Below are 26,190 nucleotides of genomic sequence, written 5' to 3'. Positions count from 1 at the left end.
GAACACTAAGACTGAAATACCTACAGGCCTATCCTTTCAAAGGAGAAATGACAAAAATTGAGCATCCTCATCTATTCTGGAGACTGTCAGGAAGGTGAGACACTAGATCAAATGATTTAAGGTTCAGAAGGGTTTGCCCAATAATGTGAACTAAACTTGACAATATAAATGACACCAATAGCAAGCCCTTTCATGAAAATTATTTAATATATTAAAATGTTGGCATTTGAGTGAATTTAGTAATCCACAGGACAAATATAGACTTAATTTTTAAATAAAAACACAAAATACAGTGGGAACTTAGTTAACCAAAACTATCAAATTTTGATAATTAGTTTAATAACTGGTATTATATATTATAATCATTAAAGTAATAAGTTAGACAAAGATGTACTCCCAATGGAAGAGGACTGATAAACTCTCAAAGATCTGTTAAATTTTGTATAACTGAAAATATTTTCCTGATAAAATATACCCTCAATGATCTAGTTTCTATAATGAAAGCATAGGTATATATAGTTACAATTCATTTATTTTGTTTTCTTTTTTATTGAGGTATAGTTGATTTATAATAATAACATGATTCACAATTTTTAAAGGTTATACTCCATTTATAGTTATTATTCAAAATGGCTATATTCCCTGTGCTGTACAATATATCCTTTTAGCTTATTTACATTATACATAGTAGTTTGTACCTCTTAATCCCCTACACCTATCTTGTCCCTTCCCCCTTTCCTCTCCCCACTGGTAACCACTAGTTTGTTCTCTCTATGTGAGTCTGTTTCTTTTTTGTTATATTCACTAGTTTGTTTTATTGTTCAGATTCCACATATAAGTGATATCATATATTATTTGTCTTTCTCTGACTTACTTCACTAAGCATAATACCCTCTAAGTCCTAAATTTAGCTTCATGAAACCTTTTCAAACAAACTTTTCTGGATACAGTAGAGTACATTCTTAATGGTCTGCCTTGAGTTAATATTAAAATAGCAATTAGAACTCAGAGGAACCATAAAGCATAAAGAGTGACAAGAGAAAGTATGTCTCAAACAAATAATTTATTATGGATAAGCCATGAAATGAATAATTCAAATCATGGTCAAAAGAAGTCTATAGAGTAAGAAGAGAATGATAGTGAATATGAAGCATTTTTGAAAAAAAGTGGGGTGTGGCAGCAGTGGCATAGAAGACCTAAAACTGTAGGAGGCAATACTTGAGCATAGTTAATACATTATTTATATGACCTACTTTCAAATGCACATAAAAATTTTAATTAAAAAAACAAGTAATGAAACCACAACAACTAAAACAATGGCAAATGGAGAAAGGGGAAGGGGTGAGAGAATTAAATGTACCTGGGAACCAAAACTTATCTATGAGCTTCCTAGAAGGTAAGGAAAAAGAGAAATATAATGTTTAAAAAAATCATCTAATTGAATACAATACACTTGGTTATTAGTAGAGTCGTGTTAGCTAATACAATACTTGAAGGAGAAATTTATTACAAAATTTACTTTATAACTAACAGCAACAAAGGTTAAAGCGTAGTCTTACCAAAAGAAGATATATGGCAATTTTTATACTATTATCAATAAAATATGTTATATTATTAGATTGTTCTATGAAAGTTTTTCTGCAACTAGCTAAAAAAATTGTGTGTGTGTGACTTTCTAGTAGTTTGACTAGAAACATAGTTAAGATTTAAATAAACTAAAGGAATCATCATTCTTAACTGTTACTCTATTCCACAGACTACAAGTTTGGAAAAGTAATGGCTATTGAACATTACTCAATGGAACAACAAAAACATAATGGAGGGACTTCTGGCTTCCAATCCAGGATGTAGGAACTTGGAAGTTGTCTCTCCTTTTCACACAACATGAAAAAAGCTGAGCAAACTGAAAATCAACACCTCTTCCTAGAATCATCAGAGAACTGAGGTCATAGGGCAAATTGCTGTTCCCAAAACTAGAGAGACAGGCAGATACAGAGAATGACAATTTAGCAGAGCAAAAACCCAGAAGAAAGGAAACTCCATGGAAACCAGGAACAAGGTAGGAAAATCAAATTTGCAATTAAAAAATTACTGGAGGATCAGTGTGGACATGTTTGAGAGTTAAAATGTCTGGGAGGGCCCAGTCTAGAGGAGTTCCCATAATTTCGTGAATTCTACACACAGGAGCACGATCAGATTGTCACCGTGAAGATCAGAGAAAAGTCCCTTCCTGCTTTCTGTGGGGGGAAAGGGAACACAGACATTTAAAAATATGCCCTAGCGTGGAGGAGTCAAGATGGCAGAATAGGAAGACGTGGAATTCGTTGCTCCTCGCAAGTACATCAAGAATACATCTACAAATAGAACAATTCTCATAGAGCACCTGCTGAACATTAGTAGAAGACTTCAGAACCTAAAAGGACAAGAAAAATCCCCTCACAACTGGGTAAGATGAAAGAAAGAAAAAAAAAAGAAAAGAGGAATCAAAAATGGGACCAGCAACCCTGGCGGGAAGCTGAAGATGAGGAGAGGTCCCCTCAACTCAGAAATTCTAACTCCCTCATGGTGGGGAAATCAGCTGGGACAGAAAAGGACCTTCGGGGGAATCAAAGGAGAAGCAGCCATTGGTCAGTGGAAGGCAGGGCAAAGTAAGAACTGCACACATGGTCTACACCACAGCTCTGTGCATTCCAGCCTGAGTCATGAGTCACCTATTGCAAACAAGGTCTGGGTGCTGGAAAATCGGGTTTGGAGTGAGGACCCAGGGAAGGGACAGCTGTTGGCTACGAAAAGACAGCCTGAAGGGACAGGAGTAAGGAGCTCTACAACCACGAAAGTTTGTGGGAAAAGTTCCGGACACCATAGAAGCAAGGCATCACTCTTGAGTGGCATGCAAGGGGCAGGGCCACCATTACAACCCCTTTGCAGCCGGCCTCTGCCTCCACGGGCACAGCAGAGGGGACGGGAGTGACGGAAGCACAGCCAGGAATGCCCATAGAGGAAGTGTGGTCTGCCTGGAAGGTGAAGTGACATTGTTGAGTGGCGCATGGGGGCGGGGCAGGGCAGCCACCACCCTCACATGCCAGCTCCTGCATCCACGGGTACCAGGAGGGACTCCCACCAGAGCCAGTGCACCACAGTCTGTTGCAACTGCCTGCTGGTCCCTGCCGCCGCAGGCAACTCACACACACCCCAATTGTGGCCGCCCCACCAACTGTAGCTGCTGTGCCCTCCCCGGCCTGAGTAAGTGTGACCCAATCAGCTGCGGCTTCTGCTCCCTCATGCCTGGGCAAGGAAGGAAGGTGGCACACATGCAGAGAAGGGATCAAAACCGAAGCTGAGCCCCAGGGGCAGTGCAACTAAGCAAGAGGAACAGAAATCTTTCCATGCAGCTGCAGAAGCTGTGGATTAAATCCCCGAGATCGGGTTGGTAAATCTTGCGTCTGTGAGATACCTGAACAGACGAGTGTTCCAACAATTGAGTTCAGTGTAGCCTTCACAGCAGTGGACTTTGGGGGCAAGTACACGTGAGAGTCAGGCCAGGTCAGACTCTGAGCTGGCCCCACAGTGCCCACAGCAGGTGCAGAGACCTATGCAGAGGTATTAGAAGGCCTCCCTGGGAGGCGGGGATTGGCTGTGGCTCACTGTGGGAGCAAGGACACTGAGAGAGGATGCCCCAGGAAAATATATTTATTACTGTTATGCTTTTATTGTTTGTTTCATTTTGTTCAGTTGTTGGTGCTGTTGCTTTATTTTTTATCTTTTATTCTTATTTTTTAGTTTTTTTAATATATATATTTTTAATTTTTCTATTTTTATTTTACTTTTTGGTTGTTTTGTGGTTTTTTTCTGGCTTTGGTTCTTTGATTTTTGTTTTATTTTATTTTATTTTTATTGCTTTCATGTGTATATTTTATGTTTTCTTCACTTTTTTGCTTGCTTCCTGTTTTATTTTTCATTTTTTGTTCTTATTACTTTAGTCCATATTGATTTCTCTCATTTTTGAATTCTTTGTTCTCTTATTTTTTTTTCTGTGTGTATGTGTGGGTGTGTGTGTGTTGTGTTGTTGTTCCTGCTGCTCGTTTGCTTTTGTTTTTGCTATTTGTCTTGGGTTTTATTTCTCTGTTAGTTTTCTTTACTTTTCCTTTTTTTTTTCTTATTTCTCTGGCCACACTGTGCAGCTTCTGAGGTCTTGGTTCCCTGGCCAGGGGTCAGGCCTGGGCCTCCATGGTGGGAGCACAGAGTCCAGCATGCTGGACCACCAGAGAATTCCCAGGCCCAGGGAATATTAATTGGAGTGCGCTCTGCTGGAGGTATCCATATCAACACCAAGACCTGGCTCCACTCAACTGCCTGCAGGCTCTAGTGCTGGACACCTCACACCAAACAACCAGCAAGACATGAACACAGCCCCACCCGTCCACAGACAGGTTGCTTAAAGCCATACTAAGCTCAGACTCCCCAAAACACACCACCTGGTGCAGCCCTGCCATTAGAGGGAAAACACTCAGATCCACCCACCAGAGCGTAAGCACCAGTCCCTACCACCAGGAAACCTACACAAGCCCCTGGACCAACCTCACTCACCAGGGGGAAGACCACAGAAGCAAGAGGAACCACAACCCTGCAGCCCACAGAAAGGAGACCATAAACAAAGCAAGTTAGACAAAATGAGATGACAGAGAAATATGTTGCAGATGAAGGAGCAAGGTAAAATCCCACAAGACCAAATAGATGAAGAGGCAATAGGCAATCTACCTGAGAAACAATTCAGAGTAATGATAGTAAAGATGATCCAAGATCTCGGAAACACAATGGAGGCATGGATCGAGAAGATAAAAGAAATATTTAACAAGGACCTAGAAGAACCAAAGAACAAACAATCAGTGATGAACAGCACAATAACTGAAATGAAAAATACCCTAGAAGGAATCAATAGCAGAATAACTGAAGCAGAAGAACGGATAAGTGACCTGGAAGACAGAATGGTGGAAATAACTGATGCAGAGCAGAATAAAGAAAAAAGAATGAAAAGAAATGAGGACAGTCTCAGAGACCTCTGGGACATTAAATGCACCAACATTCGAATTATAGGGGTCCCAGAAGAAGAAGAAGAGAAAGGGAAAGGGCCTAAGAAAATATCTGAACAGATTATACTCAAGAGCTTCCCTAACATGGGAAAGGAAATAGCCACCCAAGTCCAGGAAGCGCAGAGAGTCCCATACAGGATAAACCCAAGGAGAAACATGCCAAGACACATGTTATCAAGCTAAAAAAAATTAAATATGAAGAAAAAATATTGAAAGCAGGAAGGGAAAAGCAACAAATAAACTACAAGGGAATCCCCATAAGGTTATGAGCTCATTTTTCAGCAGAAATGCTGCAGGCCAAAAGAGAGTGGCAGGACATATTTAAAGTGATGAAAGGGAAAAACCTACAGCCAAGATTACTCTACCCAGCATGTATCTGATCCAGACTCGACAGACAAATCAAAAGCTTTACAGACAAGCAAAAGCTAAGAGAATTCAGCACCACCAAACCAGCTCTACAACAAATGCTAAAGGAACTCTCTAGGCAGGAAACACAAGAGAAGAAAAAGACCTACAAAAACAAACCCAAAACAATTAAGAAAATGGTAATAGGAACATACATATCAATAATTACCTTGAATGTACATACATATCGATAATTACCTTGAATGTAAATGGATTAAATGCTCCAACCAAAAGACACAGACTGGCTGAATGGATACAATAACAAGACCCGTGTATATGCTGTCTACGAGAGACCCACTTCAGACCTAGGGACACATACAGACTGAAAGTGAGGGGATGGAAAAAGATATTCCATGCAAATGGGAAACAAAAGAAAGCTGGAGTAGCAATACTCATATCAGACAAGATAGACTTTATTATTTTTATTTTATTTTTTGGCTGCACCGGGTGTTACTTGCAGCAGGCAGTATCTTCGTTGCAGCATGCAGTATATTTAGTTGCAGCACGCACACTCTTCATTGCAGCATGTGGGCTTCTCTCTAGCTGTGGCACGCGGACTTCTCTCTAGCTGTGGTACATGGGCTCCAGGGCATGTGGGCTCTGTAGTTGTGGCATGCAGACTCCAGAGCGCATGGGCTCTGTAGTTTGTGGCACGCAGGCTCTCCAGTTGAGGCGTCCAAGCTCAATAGTTGAAGCGCGTGGGCTTAGTTGCCCCACGGCATGTGGGATCTTAGTTCCCCAACCAGGGATTAAACCCGCATCCCCTGCATTGGAAGGTGGATTCTTTACCACTGGACCACCAGGGAAGCCCGAAGATAGACTTTAAAATAAAGACTATTACAACAGAAAAGGAAGGACACTACATAGTGATCAAGGGATCAATCCAAGAAGAAGATATAAGAATTGTAAATATTTATGCACCCAACTTAGGAGTACCTCGATACACAAGACAAATGCTAACAGCCATAAAAGGGGAATTTGACAGTAACACAATAGTGGGGGACGTTAACACTCCACTTACACCAATGGATAGATCAGCGAGACAGAAAATTAATAAGGAAACACAAGCCTTAAATGACACATTAGACCAGATAGACTTAACTGACACTTATAGTACATCTCATCCAAAAGCAGCAGAATACACTTTCTTCTCAAGTGCACACAAAACATTCTCCAGGAGAGCTCACATCCTGGGTCATAAATCAAGTCTCAGTAAATTTAAGAAAATTGAAATCGTATCAAGCATCTTTTCAAACCACAACGCTATGAGATAAGAAATCAATTACAGGGAAAAAAATGTAAAAACCATAAACACATGGAGGCTGAACAATATGCAACTAAATAACCAAAAAATCACTGAAGAAATCAAAGAGGAAATCAAAAATAACAAGAAACAAATGACAACAAAAACACAACAACCCAACACTTATGGGATGCAGCAAAAGCAGTTCTAGGATGGAAGTTTATAGCAATACAATCTTACCTCAAGAAACAAGAAAAATCTCAAATAAACAACCTAACCTTACATCTAGAGCAAGTAGAGAAAGAAGAACAAACAAAACCCAAAGTTAGTAGAAGGAAAGAAATCATAAAGACCACAGCAGAAATAAATGAAATAGAAAGGAAGAAAACAATAGCAAAGATCAATAAAACTAAAAGCTGGTTCTCTGAGAAAATGAACAAAATTGATACACGTTTAGCCAGATTCAACATGAAAAAAAGGGAGTGGACTCAAATCAATAAAATTAGAAATGAAAAAGGAGAAGTTACAGCTGACACCACAGAAATACAAAGGATCATAAGAGACTACTACAAGCAACTATATGCCAATAGAATGGACAACATGGAAAAAATGGACAAATACTTAGAAAAGTACAATCTCCCAAGACTGAGCCAGGAAGAAATAGAAAACATAAACAGACAAATCACAAGTAATGAAATTGAAACTGTGATTAAAAATCTTCCAACCAACAGAACTCCAGAACCAGAAGGCTTCACAGGCGAATTCTATCAAACATTTAGGGAAGAGCTAACACCTATTCTTCCCAAACTCTTCCGAAAATTGCAGAGGGTAAAACACTCCCAAACTCATTCTACAAGGCCACCATCACCCTGAGAGCAAAACCAGACAAAGATATCACAAAAAAGATAACTATAGGCCAATATCGCTGATGAACACAGACACAAAAATCCTCAACAAAATACTAGCAAAATGAATCCAACAACACATAAAAAGGATCATACACCATGATCAAGTGGGGTTTATCCCAAGGATGCAAGGATTCTTCAATATACGCAAATCAATGTGATTCACCATATTAACAAAATGAAGAACAAAAACCATATGACCATCTCAATAGATGCAGAAAAGGCTTTTGACAAAATTCAACACCCATTTATGATAAAAAACTCTCCAGAAAGTGGGCATAGAGGGAACCTACCTCAATGTAATAAAGGTCATATACGACAAACCCACACCCAACATTATTCTCAATGGTGAAAAACTGAAAACATTTCCTCTAAGATCAGGAACAAGACAGGGGTGTCCACTCTCACCACTATTTATTCAACATAGTTTTGGAAGTCTCAGCCACGGCAATCAGAGAAGAAAAAGAAATAAAAGAAATTCAAATTGGGAAAGAAGAAGTAAAACTGTCACCATTTATAGATGATATGATACTATACACAGAAAATCCTAAAGATGCCACCAGAAAACTACTAGAGCTAATCAGTGAATTTAGTAAAGTCACAGGATACAAAATTAATACACAGAAATCTTTTGCACTCCTATACACTAACAACAAAAGATCAGAAAGGGAAATTAAGGAAACAATCCCATTTACCATTGCAACAAAAAGAATAAAATACCTAGGAATAAACCTACCTAAGGAGGCAAAAGACCTGTACTCAGAAAACTATAAGATACTGATGAAAGAAATCAAAGATGACACAAACAGATGGAGAAATATATCATATTCTTGGATTGGAAGAATCAATATTGTGGAAATGACTATACTACCCAAAGCAATCTACAGATTCAATGCAATCCCTATCAAACTACCAATGGCATTTTTCACAGAAAAAGAACAAAAAAATTTACAATTTTTATGGAAACACAAAGACCCGAAAGAGCCAAATCAATCTTGAGAAAGAAAAACAGAGCTGGAGGAATCAGGTTCCCTGACTTCAGACTATACTACAAAGCTACAGTAATCAAGACAACATGGTACTGACACAAAAACAGAAATATAGATCAATGGAACAGGATAGAAAGCCCAGAGATAAACCCACACACCTATGGTCAACTAATCTATGACAAAGGAAGCAAGGATATACAATGGAGAAGAGAAAGTCTCTTCAATAAGTGGTGCTGAGAAAACTGGACAGCTACATGTAAAAGAATGAAATTAGAACACTTCCTAACATTCTACAAACAAACAAACAAAAAAAACTCAAAATGGATTAAAGACCTAAATATAAGACTGGACACTATAAAATTCTCAGAGGAAAACAAAGGCAGAACACTCTGTGACATAAATCACAGCAAGATCTTTTTTGACCCACCTCCTAGAGTAATGGAAATAAAAACAAAAATAAACAAATGGGACTTAATGAAACTTAAAAGTTTTTGCACAGCAAAGGAAACCATAAACAAGACGAAAAGACAACCCTCAAAATGGGAGAAAATATTTGCAAAGGAAGCAACTGACAAAGGATTAATCTCCAAACTATACATGCAGCTCATGGAGCTCAATATCAAAAAAAGAAAAAACCCAATCAAAATAATGGGTGGAAGACCTAAATAGACATTTCTCCAAAGAAGACATGCAGATGGCCAACAGACACATGAAAAGATGCTCAACATCACTAATTATTAGGGAAATGCATATCAAAACTACGAGGTATCACCTCACACCAGTCAGAATGGCCATCATCAAAAAATCTACAAACAGTAAATGCTGGAGAGGGTGTGGAGAAAAGGGAACGTTCATGCACTCTTAGTAGGAATGTAAACTGATACAGCCACTATGGAGAACAGTATGGAGGTTCCTTAAAAAAGTAAAACTAGAGCTACCATATGACCCAGCAATCCCACTACTGGGCATATACCCTGAGAAAACCATAATTCAAAAAGACACATGCACCCCAATGTTCATTACAGCACTATTTACAAAAGCCTGGACATGGAAGCAACCTAAATGTCTATCAACAGAGGAGTGGATAAAGAAGATGTGGTACATATATATACAATGGAATATTACTCAGCCTTAAAAAGGAACAAAACTGGGTCATTTGCAGAGAGATGGTTGGACCTAGAGAGCGTCATATAGAGTAAAGTAAGTCATTAAGAGAAAAACAAATATCGTACGTTAAGACATACATGTAGAATCTAGAAAAATGTCACAGATTATCTTATCTGCAAAGTAGAAAGAGAAACAGAGACATTTCTCTGTATGGATACCAAGGGGGAAAGGGTGGGGGTGGGAGGAAGTGGGAGATTTGGATTGACATATATACACAATTGATATAATGCGTAGAATAAATAACTAATGAGAACATACTGTATAGCACAGGGAACTCTACTTAATGCACTGTGGTAACCTAAATGGGAAAGAAATCCAAAAAAGCGGGGATATATGTATAAGTACAGCTGATTTATTTTGCTGTACAGTAGAAATTAACACAACATTGTAAAGCAACTATACTCCAGTAAAAACTAATTTAAAAATAAAATAAAATAAAATATGCCCTAAGTATATATTTCTTAACAAGGCCTCTCCTCAAGAGAAATTATTTTACCTGAGCCTGCTGGGATTTTACCAGAGACTAACCAACCCCCAGGATGTAAAAACCCAACTCCAAAACCCTCTAGCTTTCCAATCTTTCCTAAGGGAGAAAAAACTGAGAAGCACTTGTGAAGGTCAGAGCCTAGGGGCACAATCTCACTAAAAGACTGAGACCTAAACATAAGACTATGGAATACTTCCCCTCCCCAGACACCTCACAATAGGTTTCATCAGTAGGGCTTCTGTATAATAAAAAGGTAATACAACTGAAAGAACTTTGTGTTTCAGATGATATTTAAGAAGTCTCTCAAGAAACCCAAATAAAAAGAACACCAAAGCAAATGTTAGCCTTTGCTAAACAAACAGTAAACACAGCCTAACCCCTAGCAGATAAACATAAATCCTCACACTAACAGCCTATTTCTCTCAGTACATTTTACCCATTTGGTTAATTTTATGTGTCAACTTGGTTAAACCACTGTACCCATGATAACCAGTTTTTAATCAAACACCAGTCTAGATGTTGCTGTGAAAGTGTTTTATAGATGTGATTAACATTTAAATCAGTAGACTTTGAGTAAAGCAGATAACGCCTCCATAATGTGAATGGGTCTCATACAACCAATTTAAGAACTTAAAAAAAAGAACTAAGCCTCTGAGGGGGAAGGAATTCTGCCTCCAGAATGCTTTTGGATTCAGTTGCAATATCAACTCTTCCCTGGGTCTCCAGTTTGTTATGCAGAATTTAGATTTGCCAGGCCACAACTATCAAAACATGAAACAATGCCTTAAAATCAACTTCTCAATCTCTCTCTGTCTCTGTCTCTCTCTCATATCTTTATCTATCTATCTATCTATCTCTACACACACACACACACACACACACACACACAATTAGTTCTGTTTCTCTGGAGAGTCCTATTACAGACTTTGTTCCTGTTTAGGACTTCAGTCTTAAAATTGCAAGGACTTGGATTCTGCCAATGACCTGAATAAGCTTAGAAGGAGATTCTACCCAAATTAAGCCTCCAGATGAAAACATAACCCAATCGAAACCTCAATTACAATTGAGATAATGAGCAGAGGACCCACCTAAACTATGCCCAGACTCCTGACCCACAGCAATTTAATAAATGTGTACATTCTTTTAAGGCTTTAATTTGTTATACAGCAGGAGAAAAACTAATGAACCTCAAGATATTCTCCTATAGAATTTATAATAGAAAATAATAGAGAAAATGGTTATGAAACATAAACACTGGAAATCTTGACAGTATAAAAAAATACAACCAACAATGCTAAGAACAGGAAATTAAGTCCTCCAATTACTCTCTTTAAGTTCACTTTAAAATGCAGGAGAAAGGATGAATAAGTAAAAATATGCTAATTTTCTCGTTTTTTTTACAGTATGCAGTTGAGAGATACTATCTATACTTTTTAGAATATGTTAGCATCAAGATGTATAGTGTTCAAAGACAAATATCACATGATATCACTTATATGTAGAATCCAAAAGAATGACACAAATGAACTTATTTACAACACAGAAACAGACTCACAGACATAGAAAGCAAACATTGTTACCAAAGGGAAAAGGGAGGGATGGATAAATTAGGAGTTTGGGATTAACAGCTACACACCACTATATATAAAGAAGATAAACAACAAAGATCTGCTGTATAGAACAGGGAACTATTTTCAATATCTTGTAATAACCTACAGTGGAAAGAAAAAGAATATATATACACATATGTATACACACATATATATAACTGAATCACTTTGCTATATACCTGAAGCTAACATAAGATTGTAAATCAACTATACTTCAATTTTAAAAAGTATAGTGTTGGGCTTCCCTGGTTGCGCAGTGGTTGAGAATCTGCCTGCCAATGCAGGGGACACGGGTTCGAGCCCTGGTCTGGGAAGATCCCACATGCCGCAGAGCAACTGGGCCCGTGAGCCACAATTGCTGAGCCTGTGCGTCTGGAGCCTGTGCTCGGCAACAAGAGAGGCCACGATGGTGAGAGGCCCGCGCACCGCGATGAAGAGTGGCCCCCGCTTGCCGCAATTAGAGAAAGCCCTTGCATAGAAACGAAGATCCAACACAGCCATAAATAAATAAATAAATAAATAAATAATTTTTTAAAAAAGTATAGTGTTAAATATTATATATAAAATAATAAATTTAATCACTAGACGAACTGATACAGACCCTAAACCTTACAAATTATCAACATAAGAGTGCATGCACATATACACACACATACACACACACACAAATGAAGAGAAGACAGATATGTGGCAAATTTTAAAAAGACAAAGAAAATACTAAAGCAGAAAGCATAAGGTCAATCAGAGAACAAAGATCAAATAAGTATATCAGATCTTACGCAGATGGAATAAACTTACCTCTAAAAAGGTAAAGACGTATATATTGAGTCAAGACACAAAGTTCAACCAAGTAGTATATACAAGAGATTCATCTAAATATGCAATGTTAAAGGATGAACAAATATATAACAAATTTAACTGAAAGAATGCTGGAGGAAAGATAATAGTTTAAGAAGAAAATTAAGATATAATCTGAATGACTAAAAAGATGAAAAAATTAGAATAAATGTATTAAATCTTGTTATCTTCTTGATCTCATGGTCTCCACCTTCAACTAGAATTCTGTTAACTCAATTAAGTCTTTTGTATTGTGTATTTTAATTCCTTCTCCACTACTTTCAAATATTTTGCCTAACATTTTTTAAATGCAAAAATTTCTTTCTCTGCACTGTTAAACTTCCTCATTTGTTTCCATTACTTTCTAAGGATTCAGTGATCTCTTAGAATGTCATATACCATTCCACTTGTGTTGCTTTCTAAAATCACTAAAAACTTCGTGATTGCTGAATTTAATATTTTTTCACAAACCCCATGAATTTTGTAACATTTTACATTAACCACCTTTTGCTTCTTGAAACTCTCCTCTCTCAATTCACGACATATATTATACTTCTCTCTTTCTACTTCTCTGAACAGTCTTCATCTCTTTAACTGAAACTTGTTCTTCCTCTCACCCATTAATAATATCAGCAAATATCTAGTTCTTAGAATTCTGTTTAAAGTCTTCCCTCTAACTATAACATTAAATATCTATATATCAAGGAGAAAACTCCTTCCCAAGGATTGGATCCATGCTTTCAATGGTTTGCTTAAAAATCTCTAAATGGAATTCCCACCAATAACTAAAACACAAATTGTCTAAAAGAAGCTCAGAAGTCATCCTCACAGTAAGTTGTACCTCTTTATATTAACCCTCTTTCTGACAACAACGCCACTGCTCTCCTGGATTCTCCAGGCTGAAAACCTAAGAGTCACTTTCAAATTACTGTCAGTTCCTTATGGTTCTAATTTATATATCTTTAATTCTTGCAAAACTAGTAGTTCAGGTTCATGTCATTACTCTTATACTATGAAATAATCTCCTTACAGATCATTCTACTTTCTGCTTTTCTTTTTCTAATTGTATACTGGATTATCAGTTTTATTTTCAGAGATTACAGATTAATTAATTTAAGTGAATGAAAAGCTTAGATAGATTCCTTTGGCCTGTAAGTCCAACTACTTCATTCAAGCAATCAAGGCCTTTCCTTAATACAGGTCCGATATAACATTCGTCTTATCTCAGCCTACACGGCTACATATTATCTATGAAACAAACTATAAATTTCAGTATCACCCAAACATACTCTACACTCCCACCTTCAAGAATTTTGCCTGATGTTCACCATGGGCAAATCCTCCTATAATCTCTACCGATTAAAACCATTTTAATACCTTAAGACCTCTCCACAGAATTAAATCTCTCCTTCCTTCGAATTTTTATAGCATTCTGCTTGTGATTCTCTCATGGAACTTAAAATACATTGGTTTTATTCAATTTAAGTCACACATTTTAAAATATTCAAAGAGCATCTATTATAAATCAGGCAATATGGTAAATATTAGATGTTGGGTATACAAGGGTCCCCACCCTCACAGAATCTTAATCTAATGTAGCAAAATATGGTTACTTGCACCTCACTTTTATCCCCACCCTACTGCTCATAGAGACTTAGAAATCATTAAAGGCAAGAAATTTCACTCTGAATTTTCCACAGCACCATCACAAGATAATGTCTACATTTAATACAGCAATTTGTTGAATTAAACTGAAAATATACCCTGTAGAAAATGACAACCATTATTGCACAAAAGTACACATGGTTTAGGCTAAGAAATTAAAGGCCCCAGAAAACAAATTAGGTGCCTAAAAAACAAATAACATCTCTCATGGGCATTTAATATTTTATGAGCTAAACGATTCTACTCAAAAAGTAAATAATGAAATAATATATACCCAAGGAAAAGGAAGCAGAAAAAGAATTTAGCAAAGACAAAGGAAAAATATATTGTCATTCAAGAAAGTCAACATTTTTTAAAATGTTACGCTATTATTATCTAGACCTGGTAAACTGAGCATTCCCTAAAGTATTGCAAACTTAATGCCAAAGGATATCAAAAAGAGTGCCAAAATCCATTCTCCCCCACAGAACAGACGTGTGACTGAGGAAGAGATTGCTCAGCCTGGATCTACATTTTCCCAAATCCCCTGAATCTTGCAGTGGCCATGACTGGTTTTTCTCAATGAAATGCTGGTACAAATTATGTTTGCCACTTCCAAGTCTTAACATTGTATCTATTAGGCAGCTTAGACTAGCCTAATTAATATACAAGGCATATGGCAATACCTATCTTATCTTAAAATTCATTTGGATATTGTTTGATATTCGAGTGGCAAATACAACTGCTTTTTCCCAAAATAAACCAAAAAGTTATTTTTAAACTTTTATCATTATAGCACCAATTATGACATTTTCATAAGGAAAATACAATGCTAGAAAAGGTATAAATTTCAAATTTATATGTCATATAGGAATCTATATTCAATTTTAGAACAAGTTTATATGGATGTAGAGAATGAAAAACTTATTTAATCTTTTATCTACATTAACTTCCATTTTTAGTCCTTTAATAAAACAACTTAATAACAATAACCAACTTTAGATGAAAGTTCTCATGATTGTTTAATTGGCTAGGAAGGAAAATAGAGTAAGAAGTCGGAAGAGCATAGGTGCCAGAAAGAACCTTCATTTAATCTAGAAAATACAGATAATTTAGCCTATAAAGAGCTACTGGGTATAAAATGAATTTAAATATTATATCACGATATAGGCCATTCTTAAATTTCTTTCACCTTTATTTTTAAGATGTTAATACCTTGAAGATTATTCCTGGAAGCAATGACCACATGGATTTTTGTAGTGATAATATACTGAGTATAATAAAATTTAAAATATATAGTTATATGTAATTGCATAATTACAATTATAGAATTGCATAATTTGCAAATGCAAGTTTTCAAAAGATCAAATAGAATCATCCCAGTTGTTAAATCTTTTCTACAAATTAAACCGTTTTAAAATTTCTAAGTTTCAGAAGTGAATGATAATTGTTAAAAAAAAAAAGCAGATTTCAACAAAAAGTGATTGATTGATAGTTACTACTATAAAATTACAATATCATCTTAAGAGTTTTATTGTATAAATAACATAGTCTATTAATTCAGAAAACAAAGAATAACTGACTAAAGTACTACAGTAATTTGACTATAGTAATAGTTTGACACAATGACCCTGATATTCTTTATGAACATTATTGCAAAAAAATTTTTAAATATTTGTAAAGACCTACTACCTGGAACAAATATTATAAATTTAGTATTTTCTGTTGTAACACCAACCTGTTCCAATTCTTGTATTTTAGCATCCTTGACTTGCAGAATTTCTAAAACTTTTCTGTCTTTTGCTTCAGATTTCTGTTTTTCTCTAGAAACAAAAAATATATATATTGAAAGTTTATTAGTCATAACTGGTAGCCAATTCTTTAAATTTTCACATCCTGATAATGAGTTTCACATTAAAATATAGAAAATTAAATTATCAGAAGTTGACAGCCCTTTCAGAATTAATCAGAAACCATATGGCAAGCGACAACAACTTACAACTGCTGACAACTAAGACAAGTTCATACTAAAAAAAAGTTTAGTTTCTATATTTAGATGCATTACAAAACATATTAGAACACATTTAATCTTGATTACAACAGCCACTATATCATAAATTTAAAATAATTACTGAATATGTTAATATGCTCTTGTTAATGTAAACGCTTTATATATGCAATTATGTTAAGAATAAAATAGTTATCGGGGACTTCCCTCGTGGCACAGTGGTTGAGAGTCTGCCTGCCAATGCAGGGGACACGGGTTTGAGCCCTGGCCCAGGAGGCTCCCACGTGCCGCGGAGCAACTGGGCCCGTGCGCCACGGCTGCTGAGCCTGCGCTCTGGAGCCCTCGAGCCACAGCTGCTGAGCCCACGTGCCACAGCTACCGAAGCCCACATGCCAAGAGCCCATGCTCCGCGACGAGAGGCCACCGCATTGAGAAGTCAGCGCACCCCAACCAAGAGTGGCCCCCACTCGTCACAACTAGAAGAAGCCTGCACGCAGCAAGGAAGACCCAATGCAGCAATAAATAAATAAATAAATAAAATTATAAAATAATAATTAATAAATAAATAAATAAATAAATAAAATAGTTATCATTTTTTAAGTAAAAGCCTCAAAAGAGAGAAAACTTACTAATAACCAACATTAAATAAATGGGGGGGACTTCCCTGGCAGTCCAGTGGTTAAGACTCCGCACTTCCAATGCAGTGCGCACAGGTTCAATCCCTGGTCGGGTAACTAACATCCCACCTGCCGTGGGGTGTGGCCAATAAATAAATAAATAAATCGGGGAGAACTGTATTGGGTGCTCAGTTATATTTTTTTTAAACTTTAAAAATAGGTAAAATAAATAGAAATCTGTATCTAAATCACTCATGAATCACAAAGTATACAGGTAAGAAGAAAGAAAGAACCCTTACTTAAGAAAGAGATGAAGCAAAGGAGTTTAGAAGGCACAGGGGATATTAGAATTAAGAGACACCAATCATAAAAGCATTCCACTGCTGGTGACCAAGGTGGCAGAGTAGGAAGACCCTGAACTCACCTCCCTCCCTGGACAACATGAAAATTACAACTACTTATGAAGCAACTATTTATGAGAGTAAACTGAAGACTAGCAGAAAAGATACTCCACAAATAAAGACACGAAGAAACCACAATAAGATGGTTAGGGAGGGTAGAGACACAATATAGTCAGGATCCACACTCCAGGATTGGTGGCCCCCAATTGGGAGGATAATCACAATTTTAGAGGTCTTCTCCAAAGAGCAAGGGATCTGAGTGCCATGTCAAGTTCTCCAGCCCGGATAGCCTACACCAAGAAGATAAGACCACAGAACATCTGGCTTTGAAAACCAGTGGGGTTCATGTTCAGGAGAGCTGGAAGCTATAGGAAACAGAGATTCCGCCTTTAAAAAGCATGCACAAAATCTCACACAGTCCAAGTTCCAGTGCAGAGGCAGCGGTATGAAAAGAGTCTGGATCAGATCCACTTGCTGGTCTTGGAGAGCCTCCTGGAGAAGCAAGAGGCAACTGGGACCCCCTGGGGGACAGAGATGCTGGTGGCAGCCATTTCTGGGGACTTGTTCTACTGCAATAACACCAGCACTGGCAAGTACCATTTTGGAATCCTCCCCCTACCCTACTAGCACCAGGGGACTTGGCACCCACCTGTGGGCTAGCACCAGCTGTAAATCACCCCAGGCTGCACAGACAGCTATGCAAGGACCCAGCCCCAGGCTCCCCTGGGCATACAGCCAATGACACAGAAAACCTACCTTTTTCTCCAGCAGGCCTACAGCCACTGCATGAGGCACAGCCTCACAGCCAGTTGGGCCAGGGGCCAGCTCTGCCTAACAACATATCCACAGTAGTTGGCCCCACCACAACAGAAGGATACATGCTGCCAACATAAGGAGAAACCCTAGAGCACATAGCTCTGGTGATGAGAGGGGAGTGTGCTACTGGACCCCATGGAGTGTCTCCTACATAAGGCTACTTCTCCAAATTGGGAAATGTAACTGACTGACTTAACATACAGAAATAAACATAGAGAATAAGGCAAAATGAGGAGACAGAGAAATATGTTCCAAACAAATAAATAACACAAAACCTCAGTAAAAGAAAGAACTAAACAAAGTAGAGATAAACAATCTACCTGAAAAAGAATTCAGTAATGATCAAAAAGAGGTTCAATGAACTGGGGAGAAAACTAGATGAACACAGTGGAAATTCCAAAAGGAGTTTAAAAATATAAAGAAAAACCAAACAAGAGCTGAAAAATACAATAACTGAAATAAAAGATACAGTAGAAGGAATCAACAGTAGATTAGATGATACAGAGTAAAGGATCAGCACCTGGAAGACAGAGCAGTAGAATTCTCCCAAGCAGAAAAGAAAAAAAGAATTTTTAAAAAGGAAAATAGTTTAAGAGACCTTTAGAACAACATCAAGCATACTGACGTTTGCATATAGGGGTGGCAGAGGAGAAGAGAGAGATAAAGTAGCAGGGAACTTATTTGAAGAAATAATACCAGAAAAATTCCTTAACCTGGGGAATGAAACAGACATCCAAGGCCAGGAATCATAGAGACTCCCCAAAAAGATGAACCCAAAGAGGTTCACACCAAGACACATCATAATTAAAATGGCAAAAATTAAAATAAAAGACTCTTACAAGCAGCAAGAGAAAAGCAACCTGTTAAGTACACGGGAACTAACATAAGGCTATCAGCTGACTTTTCAGCAGAAACTCTGCAGGCCAGAAGGGAGTTACACGATATATTCGAAGTGATGAAAGGAAAAAGTCTACAACCAAGAATACTCTACCTGGCAAGGCTATCATTCTGATTTGAAGGAAAGATAGAGTTTTACAGACAAGCAAAAGCTGAAAGAGTTCAGCACCACTAAAATGGCTTTTCAAGAAAAGTTAAAGGAACTTCCATAAGCAGAAAAAAAGGCCACAACTAGAAATATGAAAATTATGAAAGAAAAATCTCACTGGTAAAGATAAACATACAGTAAAGGTAGTACATCAGTCACTGATAAAGCTAGTAGGAAGGTTAAAAGACATAAATAGTAAAATCATCCATATCCATACTAAGTAATTATTATAATATGTAAAGGATACAAACTACAAAAAGAAGTAAAACATGACATCAAAAACATTAAATGTGGGGATGGGTGGAGTAAAAATGTAGGGTTGTTAGACTGTATTGAACTTAAAGAGATCATCAACTTAAATTAATCACATATATATGGGTTGTTATATATGAACCTCATGGTAAACACAAATCAAAAACCTATATCAAATACACAAACAAAAAAGAGAAAGGAACCCAAACATAACATTAAAGATAGTCATCAAATCATAAGGGAAGAGAGCAAACAAAAGAACAAGAAGAGAATGAACAAAAAAAAGCTACAAAAACAATCTCCAAACAATTAACAAAATGGTAATAAATACATAGCTATTAAATAATTACTTTAAATGTAAATGGACTAAATGCTCCAATCAAAAGACAAAGAGTGGTTGAATGGACACAAAATAAGTTCTATATCTATGCTGCCTACAAGACTCACTTCAGATGTAGATACACACAGACTAAAAGTGAGGGGATGGAGAAAGGAATTCCATTCAAATGAAAACAAAAACAAAGCTGGTGTAGCAATACTTAGACAAAATAGACTTTAAAGACTGTAACAAGAGACAAGGAAGGACATTACATAATGATCAAGGGATCAACCCAACAAGAAGATATAATAATTGTAAATATACATACACTAAGCATAAGAGCACCTAAATACATAAAGAAAATATTAAGAAACATAAAGGGAGAAATTGACAGTAATACAATAACAGTAGGGGATTTTAACACAGCACTAATATCAATGGACAGATCATACAGACAGAAATCAATAAAGAAACACTGGCCTTAAATGACACGTTAGACCAGATGTAATTAATCAATATATACAGAACATTCTATCCAAAACTGACTCATTAAGAAAAAAAGAGAGGGCTTCCCTGATGGCGCAGTGGTTGGGAATCCGCCTGCCAATGCAGGAGACACGGGTTCGAGCCCTGGTCTGGGAGGATCCCACATGCCGCGGAGCAACTACTGAGCCTGCGCTCTAGAGCCCACGAGCCACGACTGCTGAAGCCTGCGCGCCTGGAGCACGTGCTCCGCAACAGGGGAGGCCGCCGCAGTGGGAGGCCTGCGCACTGCGACGGGGAGTGGCCCCCGCTCGCCACAACTGGAGAGAGCCCACGCACAGCAAGGAAGACCCAACGCAGCCAATACATACATACATACATACATACATACATACATATATACATAAATAAATAAAATTTATTAAAAAAAAAAAAAAAGAAAAAAAGAGAAATGGCCCAAATAAATAAAATCAGAAATGGGAAAGGAGAAGTTAAGACCAGCACCATAAAAATACAAAGGATCATAAAGGTTACTGTGGACAATTATATGCCAATAAAATGGACAACCTAAATGAAGTAGACAAATTCCCAGAAATATACAAACTCCTAAGACTGAATCAGGAAGAAAGAGAAAACATAAACAGACCAATTAACAGTAATGGAATTCAATCAGTAATCAAAAAACTCCCCACAAACAAAAGTCCACGCCCAGGCAGCTTTACAGGTGGATTCTACCAAATATTTAAAGCAGAGTTAACACATAGGCTTCTCAAACTATTCCAAAAAACTGCAGAGGGAGGAATGCTTCCAAACTCATTCCACAAGACCAGGATCACCCTGATACCAAAACCAGACAAAGACAAAAAAAGAAAATTACAGGATTTTTTGTTGAAAATCCTCAACAAAATATTAGCAAACCAAATTCAACAATACATTAAAAGGATCATACACCATGATCAAGTGGGATTTATCCCAGGGATGCAAGGATGGTTCAATACCCACAAATCAATGTGATACACCACCTTAACAAACTGAAGAATAAAAATCATATGATCATCTCAGTAGATGCAGAAAAAGCTTTTGACAAAATTCAACACCTATTTACAATAAAAACTCTCCAGAATGTGGAAATAGAGGGAACTTACCTCAACATAGTAAAGGCCATATATGACAAACCCACAGCCAACATAATACTCAAAGGTAAAGAGTTGAAAGCATTTCCTCTGAGATCAGGAACAAGACAAGGATGCCTACTCTCAGCACTTTATTCAAAATAGTATTAGAAGTTCTAGCCACAGCAATCAGACTAGAAAAATAAATAAATAAAACAAATCCAAATTGGAAAGGAAAAAGTAAAACTGCCACTGTTTGCAGATGACATGATACTATAGAAAATCCTAAAGAAGCTACAAAAAAAAAACTGTTAGAACTAATAAATGAATTCAATAAAGTTACGGGATACAAAATCAACATACAGAAATCAGTTGTATTTCTATACACTAACAAGTAACTATCAGAAAGGGAAATTAAGAAAAATCCCATTTACAATTGTATCAAAAAGAATAAAATACCTAGGAATAAATCTAACCAAAGAGGTAGAAGACTCATACTAAGAAAACTATAAGACACTGATGAAAGAAATTTAAGGTAACCCAAATAGATGAAAAGATATACCATGTTCTTAGATTGGAAGAATCAATGTTGTTAAAATGACCATACTACCCAAGGCAATCTACAATTCAATGTAATACCTATCAAAATACCAATGTCACTTTTCACAGAACTAGAACAAATAATTCTACAATTTGTATGGAAACACAAAACAACCCTGAATAGCCACAGCAATCTAGAGAAAGAAGAACAAAGCTGAAGGTATCACACTCTCTGATTTCAAACCATAATACAAAGCTACAGTAATCAAAACAGTATGGTACTGGCACAAAAACAGACACACAGACCAATGGAACAGAATAGAGCCCAAAAATAAACCCACGCTTATATGGTCAATTAATCTATAACAAAGGAGGTAAGAATATGCAATGGGGGAAAAGTCAACCTCTTCAATAAATGGTATTGGAAAAACTGGACAGCTACATGCAAAAAAAAAAAAATCTAACTGGATCACTTTATCACACCATAAAAAAAATCTCAAAATGGATTAAAGACTTAAATAAAAGACCTGAAACCATAAAACTGCTAGAAGAAAACCTAGGCACTATGTTCTCTGACATCAGTCACAGCGTATTTTTTTGGATCTGCCTCCTCAGGCAAGGCAAACAAAAGCAAAATAAAAAAAATGGGACTACATCAAACTCAAACACTTTTGCACAATGAAGGAAACAATCAACAAAACAAAAAGGAAGCATACTAAATAGGAGAAGATATTTACAAACAGTATATTTGACGATAAGGGGTTAATATCCAAAATATACCAAGAATTCATACAACTCAACACCAAAAAAAATAAAATTAAAATAAAAAATAGGCAGATGACCTGAATAGACATTTTTCGAAAGAAGATATATAGATGGCTAACAGACACATGAAAAGATACTCAACACCGTTAATCATAAGGGAAATGCAAATTAAAACCACAATGACGTACCACCTCACACCTGTCAGAATGGCAATCATCAAAAAGACAACAAATAGCAAGTATTGGTGAGGATGTGCACTGTTGGTGGGGATGTAAACTGGTGCAGCCACTATGAAAAATAGTATGGAGGTTCCTCAAAAAATTTAAAAAGTTTAAAATAGAACTGCCATAATGATCCAGCAATTTCACTTCTGGGTATTTACCCAAAGAAAACAAAAACACTAGTTCAAAAAGATATAAGCGTACTAATGATCATTGTAGCATTATTTACAATAGCCAAGGTATGGAAGCCTCCTAAGTGCCCATCAGTAGATGAATGGATAAAGATGTGGTATATATACACAATGGCATATTTCTTAGGTATAATAAAATGAAACCTTGCCATTTGCAACAACATGAATGGATCTAGGAGGAATTATGCTAAATGAAATAAGTCAGAGAGAGAAAGACAAATACCGTATAAATTCACTTATATGCGACATCTGAAAAACAGAAGAAAAAAAACCCACAAACAGAACAAGACAGAAGAAGGCTCATAGATACAGAGAACAAATGGGTAGTGCCAGAGAAGGAGGGAAGGGAAATAGGTGAATTGGATTTAGAGGTACAAACCTCCAGTTATGAAATAAATAAACCACAGGGATGCAACATACAGGATAAGGAATAGGGTAAATAAGAGTGTAATAACTTTGCATGGGGACAGTTGATTACTAGACTTATCATGATCATCCCATAATGTATATAAATGTTAAATCACTATGTAGTCCACCTGAAACTAATATAATATTATATGTCAAGTATATTTCAATTAAAAAAATGAAAAACAAAAAAAGTACACCACTAGTTAAAGGAGATAGATGCAGATGGCATAATAATACATTAAAAATTTTTAAATTAGACTTCCAATAAGTTAGCATAGTAAGTTCACACTTTGAGGCTCTTCTATATTCTCTAAATTATAGTATTAATAGAAAAACACAAAGGAAAAAAATTAAGGAGACACAGTCACATCTGAGGATCACAAACTAAACAGAAATACAATGCTATGAATGGGGATGAAGCTGCTGTCTGCTGTCCAGATCCAGATGCAGGCTAAGGTGGAAAGGAGGCTGGCTCCTGGAGACTACAGGGAATAAACATGTCCTGCTCAATAAGTAGAAGCATAGCCAGGCCCACTGTTTTAAATCAGAGACTGGGGTGGAACTCCCATCACCTGAAAGAAGGCTGAAAAAACTTCTGCCCATCCTTGCCTGGAATTAAGGCTTACATGAAAGTCTATAAAGGCAAAAGTTTACAGATACAGCATCCAATCACAGGCTGAGCCAAAGCACCCCACAGCTCATGTACTAAGTATAGTAAATCCTCTGTTGTACTGTTGGCTAAGAGCCCCAAACTACCAATATAAAACCTATTTCAGGATGGGGGGTTGCGGTGAGGGTGACAATTTAGTGACAAGAACAAAATTTCTAGAGAAAAAAGCATTAGAAAAGGAGGAGTAGTGGGGAAAGAAGAGGATGAGAACCATAACAGCAACCCTCCCACACAAGATGTGACCACAGACAAAAAATCCAAAACACATTAAGAAAAAACATGCTCTACACACAAACACAACACATGCACACACTAATGCAATAATGTGAAGCAATCATTCTAGACAAAATGAAAACATTAGAACACTCTGAAAAAGATTTTAAAATAAGTATCTTTAAAGACATAAAAGAATGACTAAATTATAAACAAAAACAAGAAATAAAACAAAAACAAGTAGATCTAAACAATCTATTAGAAACCTTGAAAATACAGGACTTCCCTGGTGGCGCAGTGGTTAAGAATCCACCTGCCAATGCAGGGGACACAGGTTCGAGTCCTGGTCCGGGAACATCCCACATGCTGCAGAGCAACTAAGCTCGTGCACCACAACTACTGAGCCTGCGCTCTAGAGCCCGCAAGCCACAACTACTGAGCCTGCGTGCCACAACTACTGAAGCCCACGTGCCTAGAACCCATGCTCCACAACAAGAGAAGCCACCACAACGAGAAGCCCGTGCACCACAATGAAGAGTAGCCCCAGCTGGCCACAACCAGAGAAAGCCCGCAACAACGAAGACCCAACGCAGCCAAAAATAAAATAAATAAATTTTTAAAAAATAGAACTTCATTTAAAAAAAAAAACAAAAAAACCTTGAAAATAAAAATTATGATCAACGAATCAAAAAACAATTAAATGGGCTAAGCTCAAAATAGACGCAAAAAGAGAATTAGTGAAAAGGAGGATAGTAATGAGGGATTTATCCAGAATACTGCATAGAAAAACAATGAGATGAAAAATATGAAACCACAGTTAAGACATGTAGGTTTTAATTGGGATACTCCAACATATGCCTAAAGAGTTTTAGAAGCAGATAACAGTGGGATGAAAGATAAAGCAATATTTTTAGGAGATAATTGCTGAGAATGTTACAGAAATAGAGTTCTCAGACTAAAAGAGTACCTAACAAAATAAATACCACCCCCCAAATCCATATCGACATTCCATCAGAATTTACTGAGCACTCATTATATGACAGGCACTCTCTTAGGGACCAGGGATACTGCAGTGAACAAAATAGACCAAATGGTTGCCTTCATGGGATTAACATTCTAGTTTATGGATATTGAAAATAAATGATATATAAGTGAATACATAATATGTTAATTGGCTGTAAGTATAATAAGGACAGTGAACTAGGGTAACAGAGAAAGAGATGCCTAGCTTTAGAGAACTGGGGAGTAAAAGGAAGGTTGCATGTTGCTACTGAATAATTAACAAATAACTGTCCTTAAAGGTGGTATTTGGGTAGAGACTTAAAGGAAGGAAGTGAGAGACATGGAGCTCTCACGGAAGAGTTTTCCAAGCCATGGGACCTGTAACAAGTGCAAAGCACTGAGGCAAGAGCATAACTCAAAGAACAGCAAACTTAAACTGACTTTAGTCCCTCATGCAAGCGCATGCCCTAGAGACAGCAGCTTGCAGAGTCACAAGTAAATTTAAGTCCCTGATATGACTTCCCCAACAGCCCTTGATCAGTAGTCTCCCCTGCCTTCCAACGCCTTTCCCTTATGTGCCCCTTAGATAAGACCCCCTGTGGGGCTTACCTGAAAGTACTCCACCCATTAACTTTAATAAAGGCATGTGCCCCAGGTCTGTCCTTCTCTGTCTGCACTCTGCCTTGATCTCCCTATGTTGTTCCTTGAAGCATGCCAAGTACTTCCTCTAGGACCTTTGAGTAATAAATT

At 37.1% G+C, this 26,190-nt stretch overlaps 1 protein-coding gene across 6 annotated transcripts in view; it reads right to left on the bottom strand.

The window, feature by feature from the left end:
* CNTLN (centlein) overlaps window positions 1-26,190 on the bottom strand; it is a 366,460-nt gene that overhangs the window by 266,137 nt on the left and 74,133 nt on the right. For all 6 annotated transcript variants that reach the window (XM_082467994.1, XM_082467993.1, XM_082467992.1 and 3 more), the window contains exon 3: window positions 16,116-16,200. In XM_082467994.1, coding sequence (XP_082324120.1) covers window positions 16,116-16,200 — 85 coding nt within the window. The remainder of the gene's footprint in view (window positions 1-16,115; window positions 16,201-26,190) is intronic.

The sequence above is a fragment of the Balaenoptera physalus genome (assembly GCF_965194825.1).
Source record: "Balaenoptera physalus genome assembly, chromosome: 7".
In the NCBI taxonomy this organism is placed as follows: domain Eukaryota; kingdom Metazoa; phylum Chordata; class Mammalia; order Artiodactyla; family Balaenopteridae; genus Balaenoptera; species Balaenoptera physalus.
The sequence above is the reverse complement of the archived record's forward strand: the minus strand, read 5'-3'. Positions and strand labels throughout refer to the sequence as shown.